This window comes from Pseudomassariella vexata, assembly GCF_002105095.1.
Source record: "Pseudomassariella vexata strain CBS 129021 chromosome Unknown BCR38scaffold_18, whole genome shotgun sequence".
NCBI classification, from domain to species: domain Eukaryota; kingdom Fungi; phylum Ascomycota; class Sordariomycetes; order Amphisphaeriales; family Pseudomassariaceae; genus Pseudomassariella; species Pseudomassariella vexata.
Genome location: NW_024467973.1, coordinates 427,797 through 449,579, shown reverse-complemented (window position 1 = coordinate 449,579; position 21,783 = coordinate 427,797). Strand labels below are relative to the sequence as shown.

Genomic DNA, 21,783 nt, shown 5'->3' with positions numbered 1-21,783 from the left:
GGAGCGCGAAGGTTGGACTTAGTCCCGAAGGGCTAAGTCATGTGGTAACCTTGGTGGTCTTGGCAAAGCCCACCAAGGTTGCCTAACATTTACGTAACTGGCGAATTATATATATACACAGGTCCTCGTAGGGGACTTCAATACACATCACCCGCTGTGGGACGTCCACGGACGGTCGTCACGGGGCAGCGACAACGTAGTGGAGTTTGCGCGACGCTGGCGATTAGAGCTCGTTACGCCGTTCGGGGAAATCACACGGCAAAGGCACAAACAACGAGACTCAACTATCGACCTAGCCTGGGTGACGAAAGGGGCTAGGATTGATTACGATGGGGACCCGGGCCTAGAGGGCTCAGACCACAGAGCGCAAGTGATTAGGGTAATATCCAACGGGGAAGCAGTCAAGGAGGGCCGCCGCAGTGTCGAAGGGTGGAACTGGGCGATGGCGGATAAGTGGCTCATCGTAGCCGAATCACGCCAGAGATTTATGAATTATTTGCTGGTTGAGACGATAACGGAGTTGGACCAGGCTGTTGACTGGGTTATCCGGAACCTCCAAGAGATCGCCGACGTGGCGGTCCCGAGACGCACCGTTGGCCGAGGCGCTGGGGTCCCGTGGTGGTGCCCACAGGTTAGCAAGGCTTGCGCTGAGACGAAGAGACGACGGCGGGACTACCTCCAGGGAAGGTCGCAGAACAAGTGGGACGAATATACAAGAGCCGGCCAAAAACAAGGGCTCGAAATCAGCGAAGCGCAGACGCGTATCTGGCACGAGAAGCTCGAGGGGACGGCGAAGGATCACAAAAGCCTGTGGGCACTGCAGAGGTGGGCTAGGCTACGGAGCTGGGCCCCCCCTGAGGCCCACGGGTTGCCAGATCTCCGGAGGGACGCCGGCGATATGCTTACGGCACGTACACATGATGAGAAGGCAAAATTACTAGCTGAGAGGTTCTTCCCAGATCCGTGTATAGATCTATCGGACCTCGATCGCGGCCTATTACAGACGAGACCAGAGCTGAACGTCCCTAGGGAGGTGACCACAATGGATATCGAGTCTATCATCAAAGGAACGGCTGCTTGGAAGGCTCCCGGCGACGACCTGATACCCACTGGCCTGCTAAAGGCCTGCGGTGAACCCCTATGGGAGATCCTAGCGGATCTGGCAACAGCTAGCTTTAGGCTGGGGTACTACCCGGAGCGCTTCCGCTCAGCGAGTATGGTTGTTATCCTTAAGCCTAATAAAACGACAGCTCAGAAGCAGACCCCTGGCGGCTGGCGCCCCATCGCCCTGCTTAGCACGGTAGGGAAGGTAATAGAGACGGCGATGAGCCAGCGTATCACCAAAGTAGCTGAGGCGGCCGGCCTACTACCAAACGGCCAAATGGGTAACCGCGCTGGGAGGTCCACCGAACTGGCAATACGTATAGTTGAGGACGTGGTCTATACGGCGTGGAGACGCGGGGGCATCGCCTCGCTGCTACAGCTAGACATCAAGGGGGCATTCGATACGGTCAATTACAGACGGCTGATTTCCATATTAGCCCGGAAAGGCTACCCGGAGTGGGTTCAGGAGTGGGTACGCAGCTTCGTGGAGGATAGGACGTTACGCCTCCGGTTCGATGGCAAGGAGTCAGAGCCAATCCCCCTACGAGCTGGCGTCACCCAGGGGTCACCGCTATCCCCGATATTGTTTATATTATACATTTCAACGCTGTACGAGGAGCTAGCGGAGCAGCACCCACTACTTTTAGTAGTCGGGTTCGCGGACGACACGAACCTGCTAAGCGTCGGCACCGATCCAGACACGACCTGCCGCTGGTTGGAGGACGCATGGGCTACGTGTCAGCGGTGGGCAGTGAGGCACGGGATGGAGTTCGCCCCTGACAAGAGTGAGCTAATGCACTTTACTAGGGCCCGAGAGCCCTTGCCGCAAAGTATTCGCCTTGGGGACGCCACAGTGTCGCCGGTAGTCTCAGTGAGGTTCCTAGGAGTCTGGTTCGACCGCAAACTGACGTGGCACGCCCATGTTGAGCGTGTTAAAACAAAAATGGCAACTCAAAAGCTAGCCCTGACAAAGCTAGTCAATATGTCGTGGGGCTGCGATCTTATACGGGCGAGGCTGTTATATACGGTGGTTATCCGTAGCGCGATCGCCTTCGGGGCGACTGCGTGGCATACTATAAGTGAGGAACCGGCAGGGCCAGCTAAGAGCCTTATGGGGATACAGAACGAGTGCCTCCGGGTAGTCTGTGGCGCCCACAAAGCGACGTCGGTTCGCCACCTGGAAGCAGAAGCAGCAATCCCGCCACTAGACCTCTATCTTAGTGCCCGGGCTGCTAAGTTTGAAGAACGGCTACGGCTTAGCGGGAAGAGAAATCTGCTTCGCAGCGCGAGCGCTAAAGCGTCACATATACTCCGGCAGGATAGGCCGGCGAAGAGGAAGCAGACATCGCAGCTACTCCGACCGGCAGGGTACACTATGGAGAAGGAGGCCCGGGGCCCCGAGTGGATGAGTGAGGAAAAGGAGGTCCCGGCTGCCCTCCTCGGCCACTGGAGGAAGAGATGGCTCACCGGAGCAGAGCATCACGATCGCCAGCGACGCGCTATCGCTGAGGAACCGGAGGGCCCTTCGATGCAGATACCGAAAGGGGGCAGGTATTTCGGCCTGAACCGACTGGAGGCGTCTACGCTGTGCCAGATCAGGACGGAAAAAATAGGACTAGCAGCCTTCTTATTCAAGACAGGGGCTTTTGGCGTGTACTCGCCGCTATGCCGCTGTGGCGACGCCCCTGAGACGGCAGAGCACGTAATCCTCTTTTGCGGGCTGTTGGAAGGACCGAGGGAACGATTACGGGCCGCTATCGCACCACGGCCACTATACTCTCGCAGAGACCTCGCAACGGCAACAGGAGAACCAGTAGTTAGTGGGACTATTGTAAGGTGGCTGCTAGGGACGGGTCGGACAGCTTCAAGGCCCAGATAGCATCGATCTTCTCAGGGGGGACTTTGTTGGTAGGTTGAGAACCAACGTAGTGTGGTAGTGAACGCAACGCAATCGCCAATAGGGCGAACCGACGACGCAGCGTATGTATTTAGTCCAGCCATTAGGGCACGGTTTAACATACGGGAGTACTGGTAGAGGTACCAGGGGCTTTGAGCCTACGGCGTAATTAATAATAATATATATATATATTAGCCCGTAATGCTAACGTAGGAGTAAAGTAACTCTAGAAATCCTTTATTATATTGACTTAGGGACCGGGCTTTTGGGTCTTTCTTTTCAGTTTTCGGATGAATTATGTAAGCGTGTTCTTAGGAGTATTGAAGGACCTGTGTAAGAAGAGGAAGAAAACGCAATCGGCCAGGCAAGTAGCAATTGATTTCATTCTCTTCGCCTGTTGAGGCACCAGTTGTTCTGATGACCTGTTGAGGTCTTATCCTGTTGCTCGTGCCTATTGAGGACAGCATGATATAGGTACTATCCATCCAGTATGAAACTAAGGTGAGAGTCGTAAATAAAGGAAGATATTATAGTAAAGATGCACCTTACTATTTATACCAGATCGTAAAGCATTCATAACTCTTTACGAAATCTCGATGAATATCCATTTTAACTGGAGCCGACAACAATAACAGCTTTAAGGGAGCTAAATATATGTAGCAAGGACACAAAAAACTTATTCTTCAATCCTGCTAAGCCACCTCAAGCTACATTGAGTTATACAAAGCCCAGTTAGATAGACGAATATACCCAGTACATGAGAGCAACCATCATCCATCTCCTGCATCGCTATCATGCCATCAGGCAAAACATTATTTTTTTATTATTATTAAATACGCCGTAGGCTCGAAGCCCCCGGTACCTCTACTAGTACTCCCGTATGTCAAACCGTGCCCTAATGGCTGGACTAAATACATACGCTGCGTCGTCGGTTCGCCCTATTGGCGACTGCGTTACGTCCACTACCATATTACGTTGGTTCTCAACCTACCAACAAAGTCCCCCCTGAGAAGATCGATGCTATCTGGGCCTTGAAGCTGTCCGACCCGTCCCTAGCAGCCACCTTACAATAGTCCCACTAACTACTGGTTCTCCTGTTGCCGTTGCGAGGTCTCTGCGAGAGTATAGTGGCCGTGGTGCGATGGCGGCCCGTAATCGTTCCCTCGGTCCTTCCAACAGCCCGCAAAAGAGGATTACGTGCTCTGCCGTCTCAGGGGCGTCGCCACAGCGGCATAGCGGCGAGTACACGCCAAAAGCCCCTGTCTTGAATAAGAAGGCTGCTAGTCCTATTTTTTCCGTCCTGATCTGGCACAGCGTAGACGCCTCCAGTCGGTTCAGGCCGAAATACCTGCCCCCTTTCGGTATCTGCATCGAAGGGCCCTCCGGTTCAAGGCAAAACAAGAATCCCGTGCTAGCAAAATTTGGCCTCTATAACAGCACAGTTTTGCTTTAATCCATAAAAGAAAATGCCTTGCTAGTTCAGTGATTGTTTTCCAGGGTTTATGATCTATCGTGTTGTAAGGAAGCCGACTTGAATACATTTAAAAACCACTGCCGCCGACAGCTTCCATATGCCGGGTCAGGAAGATGGGTAGGTGGCGAAGTGGAGTTATTCAATCCATATGTCACTTTCCAACTGCCGGTCTCGTTGGTTCTAGCCTGATTACGCCACTTAATCAATGGAAACTTGGTGAGGTGGGATGTTCATAAAGCAATTCTGATTCATTGATACTACCTAACTGTTTTCAACAAATTACCAACCCCACTTCCCCGGAGGCTCAAACTCCCTATGGGTACCCTCATCAACGCAATATGTCAGTGTCAGATTTGTGTTAATAAAGTCACTTGAGGTCAGCCATTGGTTCAATCCTAATTACCACTCGCTTGATTCGCCTTGCTGGGAGTCACAGCCTGGATTGCCGGCAAGGTATATTAGCCGCCAAGATCCAGACTTGTAAGTCCTCACCCCACTTGTATATAAAGCCTGGCTGATGACCTTAAGAGGTTTCGCGGGGTCCCGAATTCTTATTCTTGTGTCGATCGATAGCTAAGAATAGCTTGATTTTTTCAAGATGCTGTACACATCTCTTCTTGCGCTTGCGCTCGCAGCAACGAGCTTCGCCCAGATACCTGAGGGCTATCGTCAAGTCGTGATTACCTCCTCCTGGAACGACAATTTCGTTCTACAGCCAGCAACTCCAGTCGCGAGTGGCAGTTCAATCGTACTGTTGGTCTAACGTTCCTCAAAGCCACCAATAGAACTCATACTAATATATTCGCTCAAGGTTTACCTTAAATAGCACCAACATCGGGCAACAGTGGTACCTAAAGGATGGCAGTACCAAGATCCAACTAGCCAGCTCGACACTCTGCCTAGACGCTGGCACAGGCGAGTACTATCCATGTATATTCCAACAGGGCATGGACTCATTTTCGGTGTTAGGCCGTAGTAACGGAAGCCCTCTGACTGTCGCCACCTGCGCCGACACTTCAGCGTCGCAGAAATGGCTTTATAATACTGACAGCCAAATTGTCCTCGACCAGACAGGCACAAGTAAGTCCTGTTACAACTAATGCTACCATAGAACGATTCTAAGCTGATTCACCCCACAGATCTTTGCGCTGATCTCTACATGGGTACTGTCAAAGATAACACCAGGGTCGTCATTTGGCAGTGCATAGCTGGTGACAAGAATCACATCTGGAAGGTTGCCAATGTCACATCCGCAGTTATTACTTCTGATTCTGATTGATATGTTGGAAAGGGACACAATATGACGTTTTAAGGTCTTGGAAATAATACGGGAAGGGACTCTTGTATATAGGCGAAGGATTGGAATGAAATTGTAGTTATCTTGTGCGGTTGTGAGGGTCCTTGTCCTCTAATGGGGTGCAAACTTATCACACTAGTTCAGGTCGACACCCGATTCTCTCATCGCGGGCCGAAGAATCGAAAACTGGGGAACAGGAAAGAAGGCACTATCGACATTTGGGCCGATGGCTACATGGTCGAATTGTACTTCCAGAAGAAATTGACTTAATTTCGACAAGCTAGGAAACCAACAAAGAAGAAGAAGCACGAAGTGTATGTCCTTTGGGGTTGTTTTGATTTCTGCATCATGAAGGACAAGATGATCTCTGAGTTCAAGGCACATAGCTCAATGGGTCCAAATGACGCGTACGTCTGACCGGCCACCAAATTAGCCTATGGCGACTCTTTCATCGCAGCTTGTGCTATACTGCCTAACAGCCATATTCGGAATCCCCCCTGCTGCCTAATAATTGGAAAAACACAACGGTATATGGTCAGAGGCTCTCTAATATAACGAATCAAGAAATTTCGGTGACGTTCAGTGATCACAGGGGTCGGGCTCCGTGGTATTCAGGAAGTATATGGTACCTAGGTATAAAATGATACTCGTTTTATCGATCCTGGAAAGCTGCACATCCCTTGCAATAAACCAGGGACCTCTCTGAAAAAGAGTAAGTACTTGATCAATGGTTCTATGACCGTTGCATAGTGATACCTGCAGGGATAGCGGTGCGTGCATTCAGCTTGACTGCTGACATAATCTGACCTTTGCCGACCCTCACAGCCCCGCGACTTAACTGTACGTTGGAGACCACGCTTGTCATTTTGGCTGGAAGAGATTTTAGATATCGCATCCCTCTGATCAAACAGGACTGGGAAGCCAGATCCAGGCATCGTCGAAGTTCAGTCGACAATTCGAGGTGACAACTCCCTTAACTTCACAATGAGTGAAAATCATGAAGGGAATGAATGGACTGTATTGGTGAGTAGATCTGATGAAATTGAAGTTGGCGAGTTTTGTCCTCGCCAGCCATATCTCGAGGCTGTAGTGCCTGAGCTTGCGACATCGGTGCGGCGCTTGGTCTTGACAACAGTTTCGCATGACCAAGGTAAGACTTAAATGCCTGGACGGTACATACTATACGAGTATGACAAACCTCTGCAGGTTTCAGCAACAGCGAGCAGTCCAACGGCGGCACGTACAACGACAGTCACTCGGGGTTCGAAGTGGCCATCGTCACCCCCTCCTACCACGAAAGGAGACCCTCAAAGATGTTCCAATACAACGTACATGCACTCTTTGAGAAGTGCGAACATGAAAATGTTTGGGACGTCGCATCCGGTGACCTTACGACGAGGAAGTGGTTGGCTGATATTCAAGCGGGAGACATCATTCAGGTCATCCCAAGAGCAGGTGAGTCTACTCGGCCTTTCCTTCGGGGGTTTTCCGTTCCCTCTTAACCTCTTATTTGAGAAAATTCTGAGGATATTGATCTCTTAGACTTCATGTTATGGGTGAACTACGTATACAGCGCTACGATCCAAGTAGAGGGAGAGAAAAGAGCAGCGCTTGATATGGCCGCCACCGAGCCCCAAAACATCAGCAGCAAACCCAAATTCTACAATGAACTGGATCCCTTAAAGCGGCAAGTTCGGATCCTGTCTTTGCATGTAGGGCAGCCAGATGATCCCGTCGCCTGTGATGTCACGACCATATCACTCGGCGACTCTGTTCATGATGAACAATACGAGGCCTTGTCGTACTGCTGGGGCGAGGCAAGCAGGAAAGACACAATCAGGGTACGGGCTACATGGTCAGAACTGAGCACGTTTCAGGACTTCCCTGTCAACTCAAGTCTTTACGAAGCACTGGTGCATCTCCGACCCGCCAGTGGACCAGGACGCAGACTCTGGGTGAATGCAATTTGCATCAACCAGGCCTGCGATGACGAGCGTTCACAGCAAGTTCCTCAGATGGCGTCTATATACAACCTGGCCAAGCGCGTCATCATCTGGCTTGGAGCCTTGGATGCTACAAGACGAGCGTGCTTGAATAAGATTGTCTCTATACAAGAGCATTTGCAGCAAGAATACGACGCCTCCAGGACGTACACTCGTGCGGAAATGAAGGGCCTCGAGTTCCGTGCAGTAAATGCTGAGATCTCCGTCAACGACCTGATGGGCTTTGCGAACATATGGCGAGAGTGCGACTTCGACTGGTTCAAGCGCACGTGGGTACTGCAGGAAGTCGCTAACGCCAGAACTGCCATCGTGTGCTCCGGTTCTATAGCAGTGACCTGGCCTGCATTTTCGGCCTTCGCCCGACGCATGCTCGATGCCAAGAGGGGTTCGCCCCTGATCCGGTACGGCGTCATGCCTACCGTCTTTTTCAAATTCGCCAGTTTCATAGATAGCCATGAGGACAAAGCTGCTGATCCTGACGAAGAGATTCTCGACTTCCTGTTGAAGGCACACAGCCTCAAAGCCAGCGACCCGCGCGACAAAATCTTCGCCCTACTGCAGTTTGGGCACGAGACGAGCAACGTCGCTTCGCTCCCTCCCGAAATTCGTCCCGACTATCAAAAGCCCGTCCAGCGCGTCTTTTCTGACTTTGTACGCTGGTGGATCCTCGAGCATAAGTCGCTGCGCATACTGTCAGCAGTCCACACCCTACAAGGCCGCAGCTGGCAGCAGATGTACTACGGGCAGCCTCCGGACCTGAAAGCCATACCATATCCTATATGGTGTCTGTGGCACGGCGGTGAAGCCAACTGGGCCAAAGCCACCTTGGGGCTTGCTCCGGATGCCCCTTATACCGCCAGCGGCTCATCCACGCCAGATTTGGCACTCATATCTTCCAATGCCGTCTCGCGTCCCGGCGTCCTTCGTGTCCGCGGACACCATCTCGGCACCATCGCCCAGATTGCGCCCTTTCCGTTCTGGAAGTGGGGAAATGACCTACCAAGGGAATTGTTTCATGCCTTTGTCCGCATCTTTAACCCCACGGCTAACATGAGAGTATGGCTGCACGACAGAGATAACCAGGAGATTCAGAGGCTGGATGATCAACAGGAGAGCGATTTCTATGACCGCCATTTCACTTACCATTATTCCCGGGGATTCCAACGTGAGAGTCCTGCCATTCCGTGCTACAGCGATTGTCTGTTTACCACCAATGATGGCGACGGTATCACAGATGGGTTTGCCACTGACTTTGCGACTGGTCACCCTGGTCTGTGTCCGCATAATGCCTTGCCTGGCGATGTGGTCGTGATGTTGTACGGTGGGTCAGTTCTTTATCTGCTTAGACCGGTGGAAGGGGAGGATGCAAATGCAGAAAACGAGGACAAGCGCCCGCGAGAATTCCACTTCGTTGGTGAGTGTTTTCTGCACGGATATATGCACGGAGAAGGTCTTGAAGATGCGCGAGAGAAGGGAATAAGGTCCGAGATTTTCAATCTTATCTAGTACGGACCATAGATTTCACGACTATAAACCCGAAGATCATCTATCACATGACAAACAGAAACAGCCCAAAGAGCATAGATGATCAGCACAGCCTATCATCAAGAATGCACGCCAAAATACCCCTCCAAGCCTACTGCATCAGACCAAGTACGGCCTGTTTCCCATAGACCTTAGCGATAGCTAAGCTAGTATGCCCATCATCATCCTTTCTCAGGGGATCGAGCCCCCTCCCAAGCAGATACTTGAAGAGGGCGGCGTCGTACTCGGCACGAAACGAGTTGGCGTCGACCTTCCTACCCCGTGAAGCGACGGTGTGTAAGGCAGTGAAGCCATGTTTATCATGAGCAAACAGGTCGAAGCTAGGGTGGGCATCGAAGAGTACCTTCATGTGCTCCGCATGACGGTTTTTCACAGTTTCACCCGAGCCTTCATCACCATTTGCGTCTTCGTCCGCTTCTTGTCGAACGACGGTTGGGTTGTGGTGGGCAAGGTAGCTGAAAAGGGGCGGCGCATTGTATCGGGTATCGCGCACATTGATGGAACCACCTGCAAATAGGTAGCAACGCCAGAGCCTGAGACACCTATCGAAGTAGTCGGGTGGGTGCAGGAAGAAGTCATCCGTCATGTAAGGTGCCTGTGAGAAGTTGAGGCACTGTCGAGCAATATGGTGCAGTGCTGTGTTTCCGTCTGGGTCTGGGCTAAGTATGTTGGCGCCGAGGTCCACGAGTGCCTCGCATATCGCCGGCCGAAGGGTACGTAGGGCGTAGTGAAGAGGGGTGAACCCTTTTATATCCCTAATATGGGCCAGCTCCTTACCGCCTTTGGTTTGAAGGAACTTGATAATGTGCCCTTCGTAAATCATAGGGTTGTCGAGGATGATATGCTTTAAATTATTTTAATATTAATTGATTCAATGTTCAGATGGGTGGGGGATACTTACGAGACCGGTTCTGCCTTGGCCGTCAAGCGCCTTGATATCAACCCCATACGCAGCTATCTTGAGGAACATGGAAGTTGCCTTAACCCATACATCCCTTGGTGGCTCACGGATGTTTCCCGGCAACGTGTAGCAAGCCTCATGAACAGTGACGTTGCAAGCCGCGTGAAACACGGATCGGTTCTTGACATCTCTTGTGTTGAAGTCGATACGATCCGGGTATTCAAACAAGACGTCCAGAACCGAGTTGCTGCAATTCACCACCTCGAACATGGAGTGGAGCCAGCGTCGCTGGCGTTGTCCGAAGGGAACTGCCCGTTCCATGCCACGTTCAATCAGCAATCGCACCAGTATGGGCCGTGTGTCATTCGAGCCTGCTCCCCATTTGCAGATGCGCCTGGCTTCTGCGACGACTCCATTCATCTGGGCTTTGACAGATGTTTGGACGCTCATGTTATTGACATGGCCTGCCCCATTTTCAAAGCCGGGGCCGGAAGCATCCCCTGTCTTGAGACTCTTCTATATCCTGTTAGTTACTTTGCTTGTAGGCCGGTGATGATTTTGCAAACCTGAATTCTTTCCGCCAGATCTTCGGTGGCTGTGTCCGATTTCACAGGCGTTGGGATATTTGGGGTTCGATTGGCGAGCGACAAAGACTCGTCGCCTTTTGTTTTCTGATACTCATCAAGCCGCGGAAGAAGCTCGTCGGTTAAAGCCTTGACGTACAAGAATGAGCCATCAGAGAGCTCGGAGATCATGTTGGCAAGCGCCTGTCCTGACTTTGATTGAGCCCGGTTTGGAATCTGTTGGTTTAGTCGAAATAGAACATAAGCTTTGATGTCTCGTCGTGTAACATCGGCATCCATGTTGAGCTCGATGATCCATCGTATCTTCCCGAGTTCAAAGTTGCTTTGGAGAGAGTCCCTCTGTCTGCTTGTCACGAGGAGCTTGACTGCATGGGGTTTCAAGCTGGCCAACTCCTTCAGACGTCGGAATATCTCTTCGTTGTGCGAATTATCGATGTCATCAACTCCATCTACAACGCAGTAAACCTTTGGGAAGTATTTGAGGGCATCAAAGAGGCATTTCCACAGATCTTCTTCCGATGCGTTGGCAGAAGTCGAGCCAGTCAGACCACGGAGGTCCTCCTCGAGACAGGCACTCCAAGGAAGCAACTGGGCAAGCCAGTCTTGGATGAGGGTCCTCGAGCTTTGGATAATATTAACTTCTGTTCCTTCTGGCTTTCGGAAGAAACAGAAAAGTACTGGGGAATTCCCGATCTTTCGGAAATGATCAATCGTCGAGGCCGCTAGCACCGATTTCCCGCACCCAGGGGAACCCTTGACCCACAAGGTGCCGAACATTCGTGACTGTTGCCATCGATTATACTGTTCTGTTTCAAGCAGCCATAGAGCGGTGTCAGGGATTCTTAAGGCGAGTTGTCGCTGGTACTCGCTGGAATCGCCAAGGTAGTCACTCGGTGCCAGCCACCTGGCTATTCTGTCTGAATTTCGCTGACGGGGTGATTCCGACTGTTCTGAGTTGGAATTCATCGCAATATAATTTTGTGTAGAAGGGTAAGAAGGTGGATTACTTGGTTTCCAACCTGTCTTCCACACCACCGGTCGAAAGGTTGTTGGTTAGGGGAGATGGCAAAGATAGACCTGCCGCCACGACCATAAGTCAGAGTAGGCCCTGGTTGCATGTTAATATCATCCAAGCGTGTTCATATAATTCCTCAATGCTGTAATTTTGCAACTCGGTTGTTCTCGGTGATGATGACCTAGTACAAGTATGTGCCCTACCGGTTTAGTACCACGGACAGCTGAGGGCCCCGCAACGGCTCCTGAGCGAGTGTTACCGTTGACATCCTAGTGGCTGGTCTTCGAGTTTAGATGGTTTTTCCTACTTTATTTATGATATTATTTGCGAATAACTGCCAGTTCTCGTCACATTATTCAGATGTGTTCTTTGTGACTGTCGTGCCTGCGTCAAACAGCTAGCGGACCAGCATACGGTTCCCCAGATATCCACTGAAAGATAACCACTCGATCTAGACTATTTTTTGGAAGAGTACAGGCAGTCGGTCGTGTCGCAATTTGTATACCCAGAAAAGGGCTTACCAGATGGTGCAACGTAACTGATAAGAGAAGTCATCATCAACTCGAACCAGCTACACGAATTATGACCGAATGATGAAAGATTTCAGGCCTGACTGCGAACTTCACCAATCATTCCATTTACTGCATCTCGCTTCTGAGTCGCATAGCCGAAGGGTGTAACCCCCACCTCTTGTTTTGTTACGCATCGTGTGACAGCGGAAATTACGCGTTCCTCCATCTTCCTATTCGTGATATTGGCCAACATAAAGTAGTATCATATCGTATCGTGTGTATTTGATGATTTGCTGTTGTGACGCCAAGTTTCTGACCGCCATTGCAAATATAAGAGATCACGTAGTCCACGGTCGAATTGCACACACGGTCCAATTGCACACTTTGGCAGACCTTATACGACAATGTATAAGTTAATTCAACCACAACGCCTATCATCAATTGAAACTACTCAGAATCGTTATCTTCAGACGTCTCTACATCACTTCCATAAGTGCGCGCATTATTTCCGGGCTCGCCGCAGATTCTACAGCGCCGTACACGCGCAATTCGCCGCCTCATACAACCACCAATTTGACGAAATTCGTCATGTAACTGCCCATCAACCTCTCGTTGAGACTGTAGGTCCTGTCCAGCTTGTATACGAAGTGACCCTCCACTCTGTAGCTGTTTTTTCTTCGCACGGCGACGTCGACTTAAGGTCTCATTTGCCTTTCGAAGTCATTCGACCTCGCCTTCTAAAAGGGCAAGCCGATGGATAACCTTCGTTGTACCTCGCGCAATCTGATCTGTTCCAGCAAAAATTGACGTTGGTGAGCTATTTTGATGTCGTACAATCCTATTTTTCACATAATCGGTTTGTGATTGGGCTTCGGTTGGGTTGTTCGGAGTCTTTGATTCCCAAGGGACGGGGAGACCAGCCGAGCTACCCGGAGGTGTTGGCGTATGTAATTTCACATCGAGCTGTGATATGACATAATCTGCATCGTACGGAACTATTAATACCTCTCGGAAACCTCCTTGGATATTTGAAACCGTGAAAGTTGCGTTGTACGCGTTTAAACACGCCGGTAAAAAGTCTTCTTTCGAGATATGACTTATATGTGCTCGCATGAGATCTTCGATTTCTTTTCCGTACGCTCTTTTTAACCCGCGAAAACAACCAACATCAAGAGGCTGGAACTTATGCGACGAATAAGGAGGCATACAAAGCGTGACGATATTGTTAGCTTTGCAATATACCTCGAAATCGGTCGAGTGATGGCTTTCGTGACCGTCGAGGATCAATAGGCGATGAGTACCTTTCGTACGAGACTTGGTGTGATGATCGAAGTGTTTTATCCAATCTTCGCCTCTCTCGTTCGTAGTACAGCCATTTTTAGTAACTGCGATAACCCAATCAGGCGGTAATAGGCTATTTTCGTACCATGACGAGAGGTGGGTTTTGCCGGCGAAAATGATATACGGAGGGAGGGCATAATTGGACGACCTAATGCCTTGAATAACTATAACCCATTCTTGATTTTCTTGCTGGGCTTTTCTAGGCCTTTTGTGCCGATTAGAAGTCGTTATGACCATTTTGGACGAGATTTGGCCTATCACAAAACCGGTCTCGTCGAAGTTGTAGATATCCTCCTCCTAGATCGCGTATTTCGCAATTATATTCCGTACTAGGTTAAACCACGCGCGATACGCGTCGGGGTCTTCGCAGAGGACTCTCTGATAGTCGATCCTTCGATTTAAACGCGTCCGGAGGTCTGGTTGTCGTCTTACGAAGCTCGAGGCCCAGTTGACGCCGACGCGTCCCGCGTCGCGACTTCGAAGTAATCGGTTGGCCATATCTTCAACACCACTCAATCGGGGAGGAAATTCTCGCGAATCTAGGTCGGTTATATGTCGTACGATTGCCTCTTCTTCGGAAGGAGTCAAATTTTGCGTTGGCAATCGCGTAATCGCTCGAGCGGTCTTACCGTCGCGTCGATACACAAGGCTTCTAAAAGGTACGTTATAGATCTGACCGGCGCGACGTACACTTAATTTTTGATCAGATTGAAGCGTATGTAATGCTAGAATCATATCACTTTCATTCCAAGAACTAACCATAGTTATGTGGTGAAAAACCGCAGGTCAAAGTGGTAGCGTACGAAAATCTGCCGAAGTGTGCAATTGGACCGTGGACTACGTTAAGGGAAAATACTCCAGCGAACATTATCTGTGCCACGAGCTTCGGCTCGATCAGGTGTGCCCACGTTGTTCATCATGCGGCAACTAACATCATATTTGTGCTTATCGACCCAAAAATAAAATTTTTAAGGCTTCGTGGCTGTAGAAATCTACCTTTAGGAACTCACTCGACTATGCGTTCGTTTCGTACGTGAATGCTGTTCTCACAACAGGGCATGTCAATCTCCGATACATCTGAGAGCTTGTCCACCAGCCAGGAGAGAAAATAAACTGCGCACCAAGAGTGTGCTAATATGGGATAGCTCTATATAGAGCTCGCATCAGTCAGAAGGCTGAAATATATCGGCTCCCTTTGTCACAGATGCACTTTCGCGGGATGTTGAAAGCGGTGTCTCCAGCGTAGTTGTAACCGATGTCCAAGAATGTAGCGGAAACTTTAATACGGATTTTATTCATCCATAAGGTGCAATTGTAGGGAGTCATCCTTGCGTGAAGTACGGGAGACTTATTGAGCTTGTTCGAATCCTTCTGAATCGTTGGTCGCGTTCATGGTGTACTGGAGTTCATCGAAGGAAGTTAACTGCGTAGATTACTGTGTTCGCCATGGTTATGTGGCTATTGTGGTATTTTCTGTGGTTTCTATCGAGTGCTTTTGTTGGCCTTTTTGGCTGCGTGAAATCAGTAGTGCATTAGCCTTAGAAAAAGAAAAGAGAAAAAGGGGTTAGAGTCAAATTCGCCATAAGCATGTGGATCCAAATCAGAGGATCTGATTGGCTACATCATTGCTCTTAAGCAACATTTCGTAGCTTCGGAAATAGCTGAGCTTTCTAGAAAAAACACCATCAAAAGAGATCTGAACCACACAACTGACTTGGCACGAAATCAATCCTGATATTCGTGACTTGAGTCCTGTGAGGTCAGATCGACCAGGATACACAAGCATTCGGGTCCTGCAGCAGACCTCTAGTCCAACTTCTTGTTATCTCTTTACAGGATGGGGTTTATATTTGTTAAGTTTCCAGCCGACGGTGTCGGTGTTCCAAGCTCAGAGAGGCTGGAGTGTACTTCGACATGGCCAGGGGCAGACCGAGCTTCTCCAAGTCCAACAACCATTACAGTGCCAGATCCTTGCTATTCAACGATATAGAGTTTCTTTCGGGCATGGCGTAGAAATGATATGATAGACTGGGATTCCGTGTCGCCATGCTCCATAATACTGAAAAGAAGAAGTATCCCAAGGGTTATATCAGCAAAATGGTGCAGATTATTATTGACAGACCGTTCTTGGGGCGCAGCATTCAAGGAAATCCATCTACAGTAGCCATAAGAAGCCATACAGGCACGTCTCCTGTGGCAATTTCCTGTAGATGCGGCGTCATTTCACACAATTGAGCTTACATTGCCACGTCCAGAATCCTCCGGCGCTTATACTAAGCCTTGAAGTCGAGCTTCTTGCACAAACGTCTACAAGCCACTCACTCGATTACATTATAGATTTACATTCACGGCAGCCAATCCTTCTGTAGCCTTTGTTTCAATAGTGGTCCTCAACGGTCAATGTCCCAGTCTTGGTCACCATGAACTCATTGATAGCAACGTCCTTCCCACTTTCCTTCCCAACACCACTATCCTTAATTCCACCAAAGGGAGCTTCCGCTGCTGAACAATTTCCAGTGTTCTGTAGATTTTTCAATCAGATGAGACGAAGGCGGGTAACGAAGTGTTGTTGCAAAGGGGTCTACTTACCAATCCGATCATACCAGCCTCCAGCTTTTCAAAGAGGCGCCATAATCGATCAACACTCTTGGTGAAGACGTAGCTAGTCAAGCCCATGCTTGTATTGTTTGCCCGTGTGACGACCTCGTCTTCATCTTCAAATGCGTACACAGTCAAGATAGGTGCGAATATTTCTTCACAGCTCATGGTCATGTCACGAGTCATCCCTGTCAGGATGGTCGGTGCCATGTAGTAACCATCGACATGCCCCTCCACCCGATGTCGCTTCCCTGTTCCCAGCATGAGTTGTGCACCGTTATCAATGGCATCCTTCACAAGCGCTTCAGCCCTTTCGAGTCCTCTAGCAGTGGTTACAGGGCCTATTGTCGTGCCCTCACCCATGCCATGGCCCACCCGGATTGATGACGACTTTTCAACCAGGGCTTTTACCAGGTTATCATGGATCCCCTGTTGGACGTAAACGCGATTCGCAGTGACACATGCCTGACCTGCATGTCTCCATTTTAGGGCCATCAGTTGCTCGAGAGCTTGATCCAGGTTGGCATCATCAAAGACGATGAATGGGCAGTTTCCACCGAGTTCAAAAGTCGCCTTTTTCAGGTTCCTGGCACAAAGACCTGAGATTATCTTGCCCACCCTTGTGCTGCCTGTGAAAGTGACTTTCTTGACTATAGGGTGAAGACACAGCGCCTCCGCGACCTCGGGGGTATTTTCAAGGCTCGTCGTGACAACATTCAGGGCACCGGCTGGGAAACCAGCTCGCGTGGCAAGAAATCCTAGGGACAGCGCAGTGAAGGGAGTCTCCGGTGATGGCTTCACAACCATGGTGCAGCCGGCAGCCAGAGCAGCGCTGGCCTTACGGAGCATCAAGGCGACGGGGAAGTTCCAGGGGACCAGACCAGCGACGACACCGATGGGCTGCTTGATGACTATGGAGCGTCGCCCCGGGACAGCGGATGTTATCACGGACCCCTGAATCCTCTCCGCCTCACCTACGAACCACCACACGAATGTGAGCGCATAGTCAATCTCGCCGTACGCTTCGGTAAGTGGCTTGCCCGTTTCATAGACAAGTATTTTAGCCAAATCCTCACGGTTGCTGTCAATAAGCTGATGCCATTTCAGGAGAATTTGCGCTCGCTGTCTTGGGGTCACCTTCGAGTACTTCTCAAACGCTATGTGTGATGAGTGCACGGCGGGCTCAACGTCATCCTTCGTGCCGTCTGCACATTCTGCCCAGATTTGACCCGACCCAGGGTCAGTGACGGGGAAATTTTGGCCTCGACGTGCTGTGGCCCATTTTCCGTGGATGTAACAGTGGTTTTGGAGAAGTTCCTGGTCCTTGAGCTCAAACAACTTTGGGAAGTCTGCGTTGGCCATGTTGTAGTGCCGTCGAGAAAGGAGTGGGGTCGTGCCGGAACCGGCGGCCTGATAATAGAGGAGAGCACTTTATTATGGCTCCCTGAAAATAGCAGCTAGAGAAAATACTAGTGATTGTTTCTAGCAGGTGAATAGGAATGCAGAGGTGAAGGTAACGAGTTCCTGTCACTAAAAGGACCAGAGGAAATGTATTGAGATCCCCGCATCAGTGACGACACTGTCGAACCATGACTTGCATTAACGGTAAGACTGACGGCAGAATGGTGGATAAGTGCGGAGAATGTGGGGTTACACACATCAGAGTCACGATGAGTATCAGGATATGGATGGAGGTCCACTAGAGGAACAAGAAGCGGAGGAGCAGGCCATAATCTCAGAAGTTAAAACAGGATGTTTGAGTTACTCATTAGCACTCCGGCCCCTCAGGCAAGGCCTACGGCAATTAACTTTGTATGTTAAGGCATAATGTAATTAAACATCCTGACCGAGACCCAGAAAGCCGCCTCACGGGAGAAAAACAAAAGCCTGTTGCAATTCAAAAGTGCAGCGTTACGAAATAGTGGCGGCCAACAGGTTTGAGCCCACAACGCTCTCTCGGCCTCTTCTCAAACACATCTCCCACCATCAACTTCGATATTGACTCCAGTGATGAAAGCGGCCTCCTCGCTTGCAAGGTAGCAACAAGCATTGGCTACGTCCGATGGTGTAGAACCTCTACCAAGTGGCACAACCGACAGGAATTGTTTACGGTTCTCTTCGGTATCTGGCTTCCCTAAGAACAGATGTGTCCTAAACCATGATTAAGCGGCGTTCATCAATATACTAGAAAACTCACATTCCCGTAGTCCCTATAACCGGAGAAACGGAGTTGAAGCGAATTTGTTGAGGGCCATACTCGACCGCCATGGTCTATATTAGGAAACAAGTCAGTAAACATTTCAGCGAATGGTGAATGCCGTACTATTCAATATGTGAAGTAGGAACTGGTCATCATTCATCATATGACAATAGCAGGGGACTCGCCTTGGTCGCATTGATGGCTGCCGCCTTGGACGCATTGTACCACGTCAATCTGGGTCGTGGTCGAACCCCGGCGGTCGAAGCCACCGTGATGAAGCATGCCGGCTTCTTGTTCTCAAGGAAGTATGGCAGCAGAATATTCGTCGAGAGATATATGGATTTGACATTGACGTTCATGACGAGATCGAAGTCTTTGTCGGTGACGTCCGCCGTCGCTTTGTTGGGGTAAGTGATGCCGGCGTTGTTGACGACGATATCGAGCTGTTTGAAGTTGTCAATGGCTACTTTTAGCAGGTGTTCCCAGCAATCCCGTTTCGTCACATCAGCCAATGTGAAGTTGCATTGCAATTCTTTGGCTAGCGCCTGGCCGGCTTCTGCGGACAAGTCGGCGATGATGACATTGGCTCCTTCTTGGACGAACTTGGTTGCGATGCCACGGCCAAACCCGGATGCTCCACCCGTGACGATGGCGACTTTGCCGGCTAGTCTGGTTCCGGGTGCCATGATAGTGGCTATTCTTAACCGGGTAAGGGGTTTGTTGTAGGCGCTATGAATTCAGAATTAGAATAGAGGATAAACCGATTAACTGTGACTTGATCGGAGCAGTTACCTTCCAACAGCCAGTATTTGGTAATTTTCAAGCTACTTAAGTAGTTATTATCGATTTCTTTGTAGCAACGGCAGCTCTGATTGAGTTTCTGGGGTAGATCCCCCGAGTATGCGGGGTGAGCCAGTTTTATGCGGTCAACATGTTACTCTGATGCAGCCAAGACGAGCGGAGGTACAGATGTAGAACGACACCGGTTCCGATACGGCGACTTCGGCGGCCGTTGCATGCCCTTGGAGCATTGAAGTTGTAGATATATTATTGACGCCAATGAGACGCTCTTTCTCTCTCGTTGATACCTGTCCCTTCGTCAATCAAGATTGCTTTAGACTTAATATCGATCATTATGGCCAACTCAACGACTTACCGCATCCTTGTCCTTCCGGGAGACCACGTCGGCCCAGAAGTCATGACAGAGGCCCTCAAGGTCCTCGACGTAGTCGAAGAGTGCCAGCCCGGTCTGCGATTCGAACGAGATAGCGACCTCGTGGGAGGATGCAGCATTGACGCTCATGGCGTGCCAGTCACAGATGCAGTGCTAGAAAAAGCCGCGAAGAGCGACGCCGTATTGTTCGGCAGCGTTGGTGGCCCCGAATGGACCAACGCGCATCCCAATCCCGAATCGGGTCTCCTACAGCTTCGGCAGCGTCTCGATGCATTTGCCAACCTCAGGCCTTGTGAGGTATTCATCCCGTCATTGGTGGACGCTTCACCGATCAAGGCAGACTTGGTATTGGGAACCAAGTTCGTTGTGGTTCGTGAGAACTGCGGGGGCGCGTATTTTGGCCAAAAGGTCGAAGAGCCGGACATCGCATCTGATCTCTGGGTTTACACTAAACGAGAGGTCGAGCGGTGTTGCCGTGTGAGCGCTGCCGTCGCGCGCATGCTGGGTCGCAACGGTGATGGACAAGGTGGTGGAGGTCCTGCCATCGTCTGGAGTGCAGATAAGGCCAATGTGCTCGCCAGCGGACGGCTCTGGAGGAAAGTAACCCAAAATATCTTCGACGAGGAGTTTCCAGATATCGAGTTGCGTCACCAACTCGCGGACAGCATGGCTATGTTGATGGTTAAAAACCCCAGGGGCTTCAACGGTGTCGTCCATACGGATAACACCTTTGGAGATATTCTTTCCGACATATCTGGTGGCATTACTGGAACGCTAGGTATTCTGCCTAGTGCCAGTATATCTGGTATCCCTGGTGAGGGTCGGTGTAATGGCATTTATGAGCCTGTCCACGGAAGTGCGCCAGACATTTCGGGTAAAGGGATCGTCAATCCCGTTGCGCAGATCCTGAGTCTGGCTATGATGCTCAGGTACTCCTTTCATCTCACCAGAGAGGCTGCGGCGATCGAAGACGCCGTCACTCGTATATTAAACTCGAAGGAAGCCGGGGGCATGGATATCAGAACTGCTGATATGGGCGGCAAGGCAAGCACAACCGAGATTGGGGATGCTATCTGCGATGCTCTGAGGACCATACTGAAAACATAGACAATATCGATATACCGTACATGGAGTCCCCCCTCCAAATGCAAAAGTGAGCGTCTCTGTCCAAACAAAGTCTAGCTCGTATGGACAGATTTACATGATGTAACTCTATTCAGGTACTATCAGACTTATCTTTACTCCGTTGGCATGTCGATATTTGTCAACAAAGTATTGTTTGATAGTAGCTGACGACATGATGCACTACGCGTAGTGGGGCGCTCCATTCCTGTTTAAACATATCACCAGTGGTGCGTCATATTCATTAACCATTTCCTGTCAGGCGCTGTTTTTGTGGTTCCCGATGTAACTGCTCAAGTGGCTTGATGCGCAGTCATACCCTCCCGATCCCTTCACCACTTGGTAGGAACTTGGGCAAGCATGACAATGCCATGGTAATAAACACGATACTATTCATATATAAACTACACTTAAGCAACTGGTGGGACGGCTCATTTTTTGGCTCTTGCTTTTCGGTTTCCGGATTAATTATATGAGCGTTTTCTCGATGGTATTTAAGGACCTGTGTAGGTAGTCAATCTATTAAGAAGAAAAAGAGATAAATGCAAGCAGCCAAGCCAGCAGCTCACTAATCGGCTAAGCAAGTAGTAATTGATTTCATTCCCTTTGCCTGCTGAGGTACCAGTTGTTCTAATAACCTGCTAAGGTGTTACTGTTAAGTGTTAACACTGAACGTTTCATTCATTCTGCTTTGAATCCTATCGATCCTATCGATTATTTCAATCCTGTCGGTTCTGTTTATTCCGTTAATTCTGTCGGATCTGTGAATCCTGTCGAACCTACCGAATCCACATACCTATCCGAGAGAAAGTCGAGCTAGATGGATACCCAATTAGTAACTTAGATCCCGCGACCCTTCTGAAGATATTCATTCTCCCGTTACTATGTCCAGGACATGGTATCGACCTACCGCCCGCCAGTAGGGAGAACATTATAGAATACCTTGAGATATTTGAAGAGGTTTACTCTGAATACGGTATCCACAGACTAAATGTAACAAATACTTCTCTCTGGAT

General features: G+C 49.9%; 7 protein-coding genes across 7 annotated transcripts; 3 read left to right on the top strand and 4 right to left on the bottom strand.

Moving 5' to 3' along the window:
* The first annotated feature begins 4,814 nt into the window (after nucleotides 1-4,814).
* On the top strand, nucleotides 4,815-5,832 carry BCR38DRAFT_377938 (ricin B lectin domain-containing protein). Its single transcript, XM_040857365.1, has 5 exons — nucleotides 4,815-4,955; nucleotides 5,004-5,228; nucleotides 5,287-5,390; nucleotides 5,445-5,555; nucleotides 5,615-5,832. The coding sequence occupies exons 2-5, from the start codon at nucleotides 5,074-5,076 to the stop codon at nucleotides 5,752-5,754; spliced, it is 510 nt and encodes a 169-aa protein (XP_040710976.1). The 5' UTR covers nucleotides 4,815-4,955; nucleotides 5,004-5,073; the 3' UTR covers nucleotides 5,755-5,832.
* A 924-nt stretch (nucleotides 5,833-6,756) lies between these two features.
* On the top strand, nucleotides 6,757-9,281 carry BCR38DRAFT_354115 (heterokaryon incompatibility protein-domain-containing protein; the record flags this gene model as incomplete). The annotated part of the gene is made up of 3 exons (XM_040856848.1): nucleotides 6,757-6,922; nucleotides 6,979-7,227; nucleotides 7,315-9,281. 3 exons carry the CDS (start codon nucleotides 6,757-6,759, stop codon nucleotides 9,279-9,281), a joined length of 2,382 nt encoding a protein of 793 aa, XP_040710975.1.
* A 130-nt stretch (nucleotides 9,282-9,411) lies between these two features.
* BCR38DRAFT_478138 (ankyrin repeat-containing domain protein) lies at nucleotides 9,412-11,771 on the bottom strand (the record flags this gene model as incomplete). Its single annotated transcript, XM_040863095.1, has 3 exons — nucleotides 9,412-10,164; nucleotides 10,222-10,737; nucleotides 10,788-11,771. 3 exons carry the CDS (start codon nucleotides 11,769-11,771, stop codon nucleotides 9,412-9,414), a joined length of 2,253 nt encoding a protein of 750 aa, XP_040710974.1.
* Nucleotides 11,772-15,553: 3,782 nt separating this feature from the next.
* Nucleotides 15,554-15,950, bottom strand: BCR38DRAFT_81338 (uncharacterized protein). Its single transcript, XM_040865666.1, has one exon. The coding sequence runs from the start codon at nucleotides 15,849-15,851 to the stop codon at nucleotides 15,648-15,650; it is 204 nt and encodes a 67-aa protein (XP_040710973.1). The 5' UTR covers nucleotides 15,852-15,950; the 3' UTR covers nucleotides 15,554-15,647.
* Nucleotides 15,830-17,899, bottom strand: BCR38DRAFT_400991 (putative succinate-semialdehyde dehydrogenase). The gene is made up of 2 exons (XM_040857751.1): nucleotides 16,263-17,899; nucleotides 15,830-16,194 (listed from the first exon to the last, which is right to left on the bottom strand). The coding sequence occupies exons 1-2, from the start codon at nucleotides 17,631-17,633 to the stop codon at nucleotides 16,051-16,053; spliced, it is 1,515 nt and encodes a 504-aa protein (XP_040710972.1). The 5' UTR covers nucleotides 17,634-17,899; the 3' UTR covers nucleotides 15,830-16,050.
* Nucleotides 17,900-18,018: 119 nt separating this feature from the next.
* On the bottom strand, nucleotides 18,019-19,268 carry BCR38DRAFT_448799 (3-oxoacyl-reductase). The gene is made up of 3 exons (XM_040861250.1): nucleotides 18,657-19,268; nucleotides 18,469-18,542; nucleotides 18,019-18,422 (listed from the first exon to the last, which is right to left on the bottom strand). Exons 1-3 carry the CDS (start codon nucleotides 19,155-19,157, stop codon nucleotides 18,239-18,241), a joined length of 759 nt encoding a protein of 252 aa, XP_040710971.1. The 5' UTR covers nucleotides 19,158-19,268; the 3' UTR covers nucleotides 18,019-18,238.
* A 126-nt stretch (nucleotides 19,269-19,394) lies between these two features.
* Nucleotides 19,395-20,895, top strand: BCR38DRAFT_448796 (3-isopropylmalate dehydrogenase). Its single transcript, XM_040861249.1, has one exon. The coding sequence runs from the start codon at nucleotides 19,607-19,609 to the stop codon at nucleotides 20,750-20,752; it is 1,146 nt and encodes a 381-aa protein (XP_040710970.1). The 5' UTR covers nucleotides 19,395-19,606; the 3' UTR covers nucleotides 20,753-20,895.
* Nucleotides 20,896-21,783: the final 888 nt, after the last annotated feature.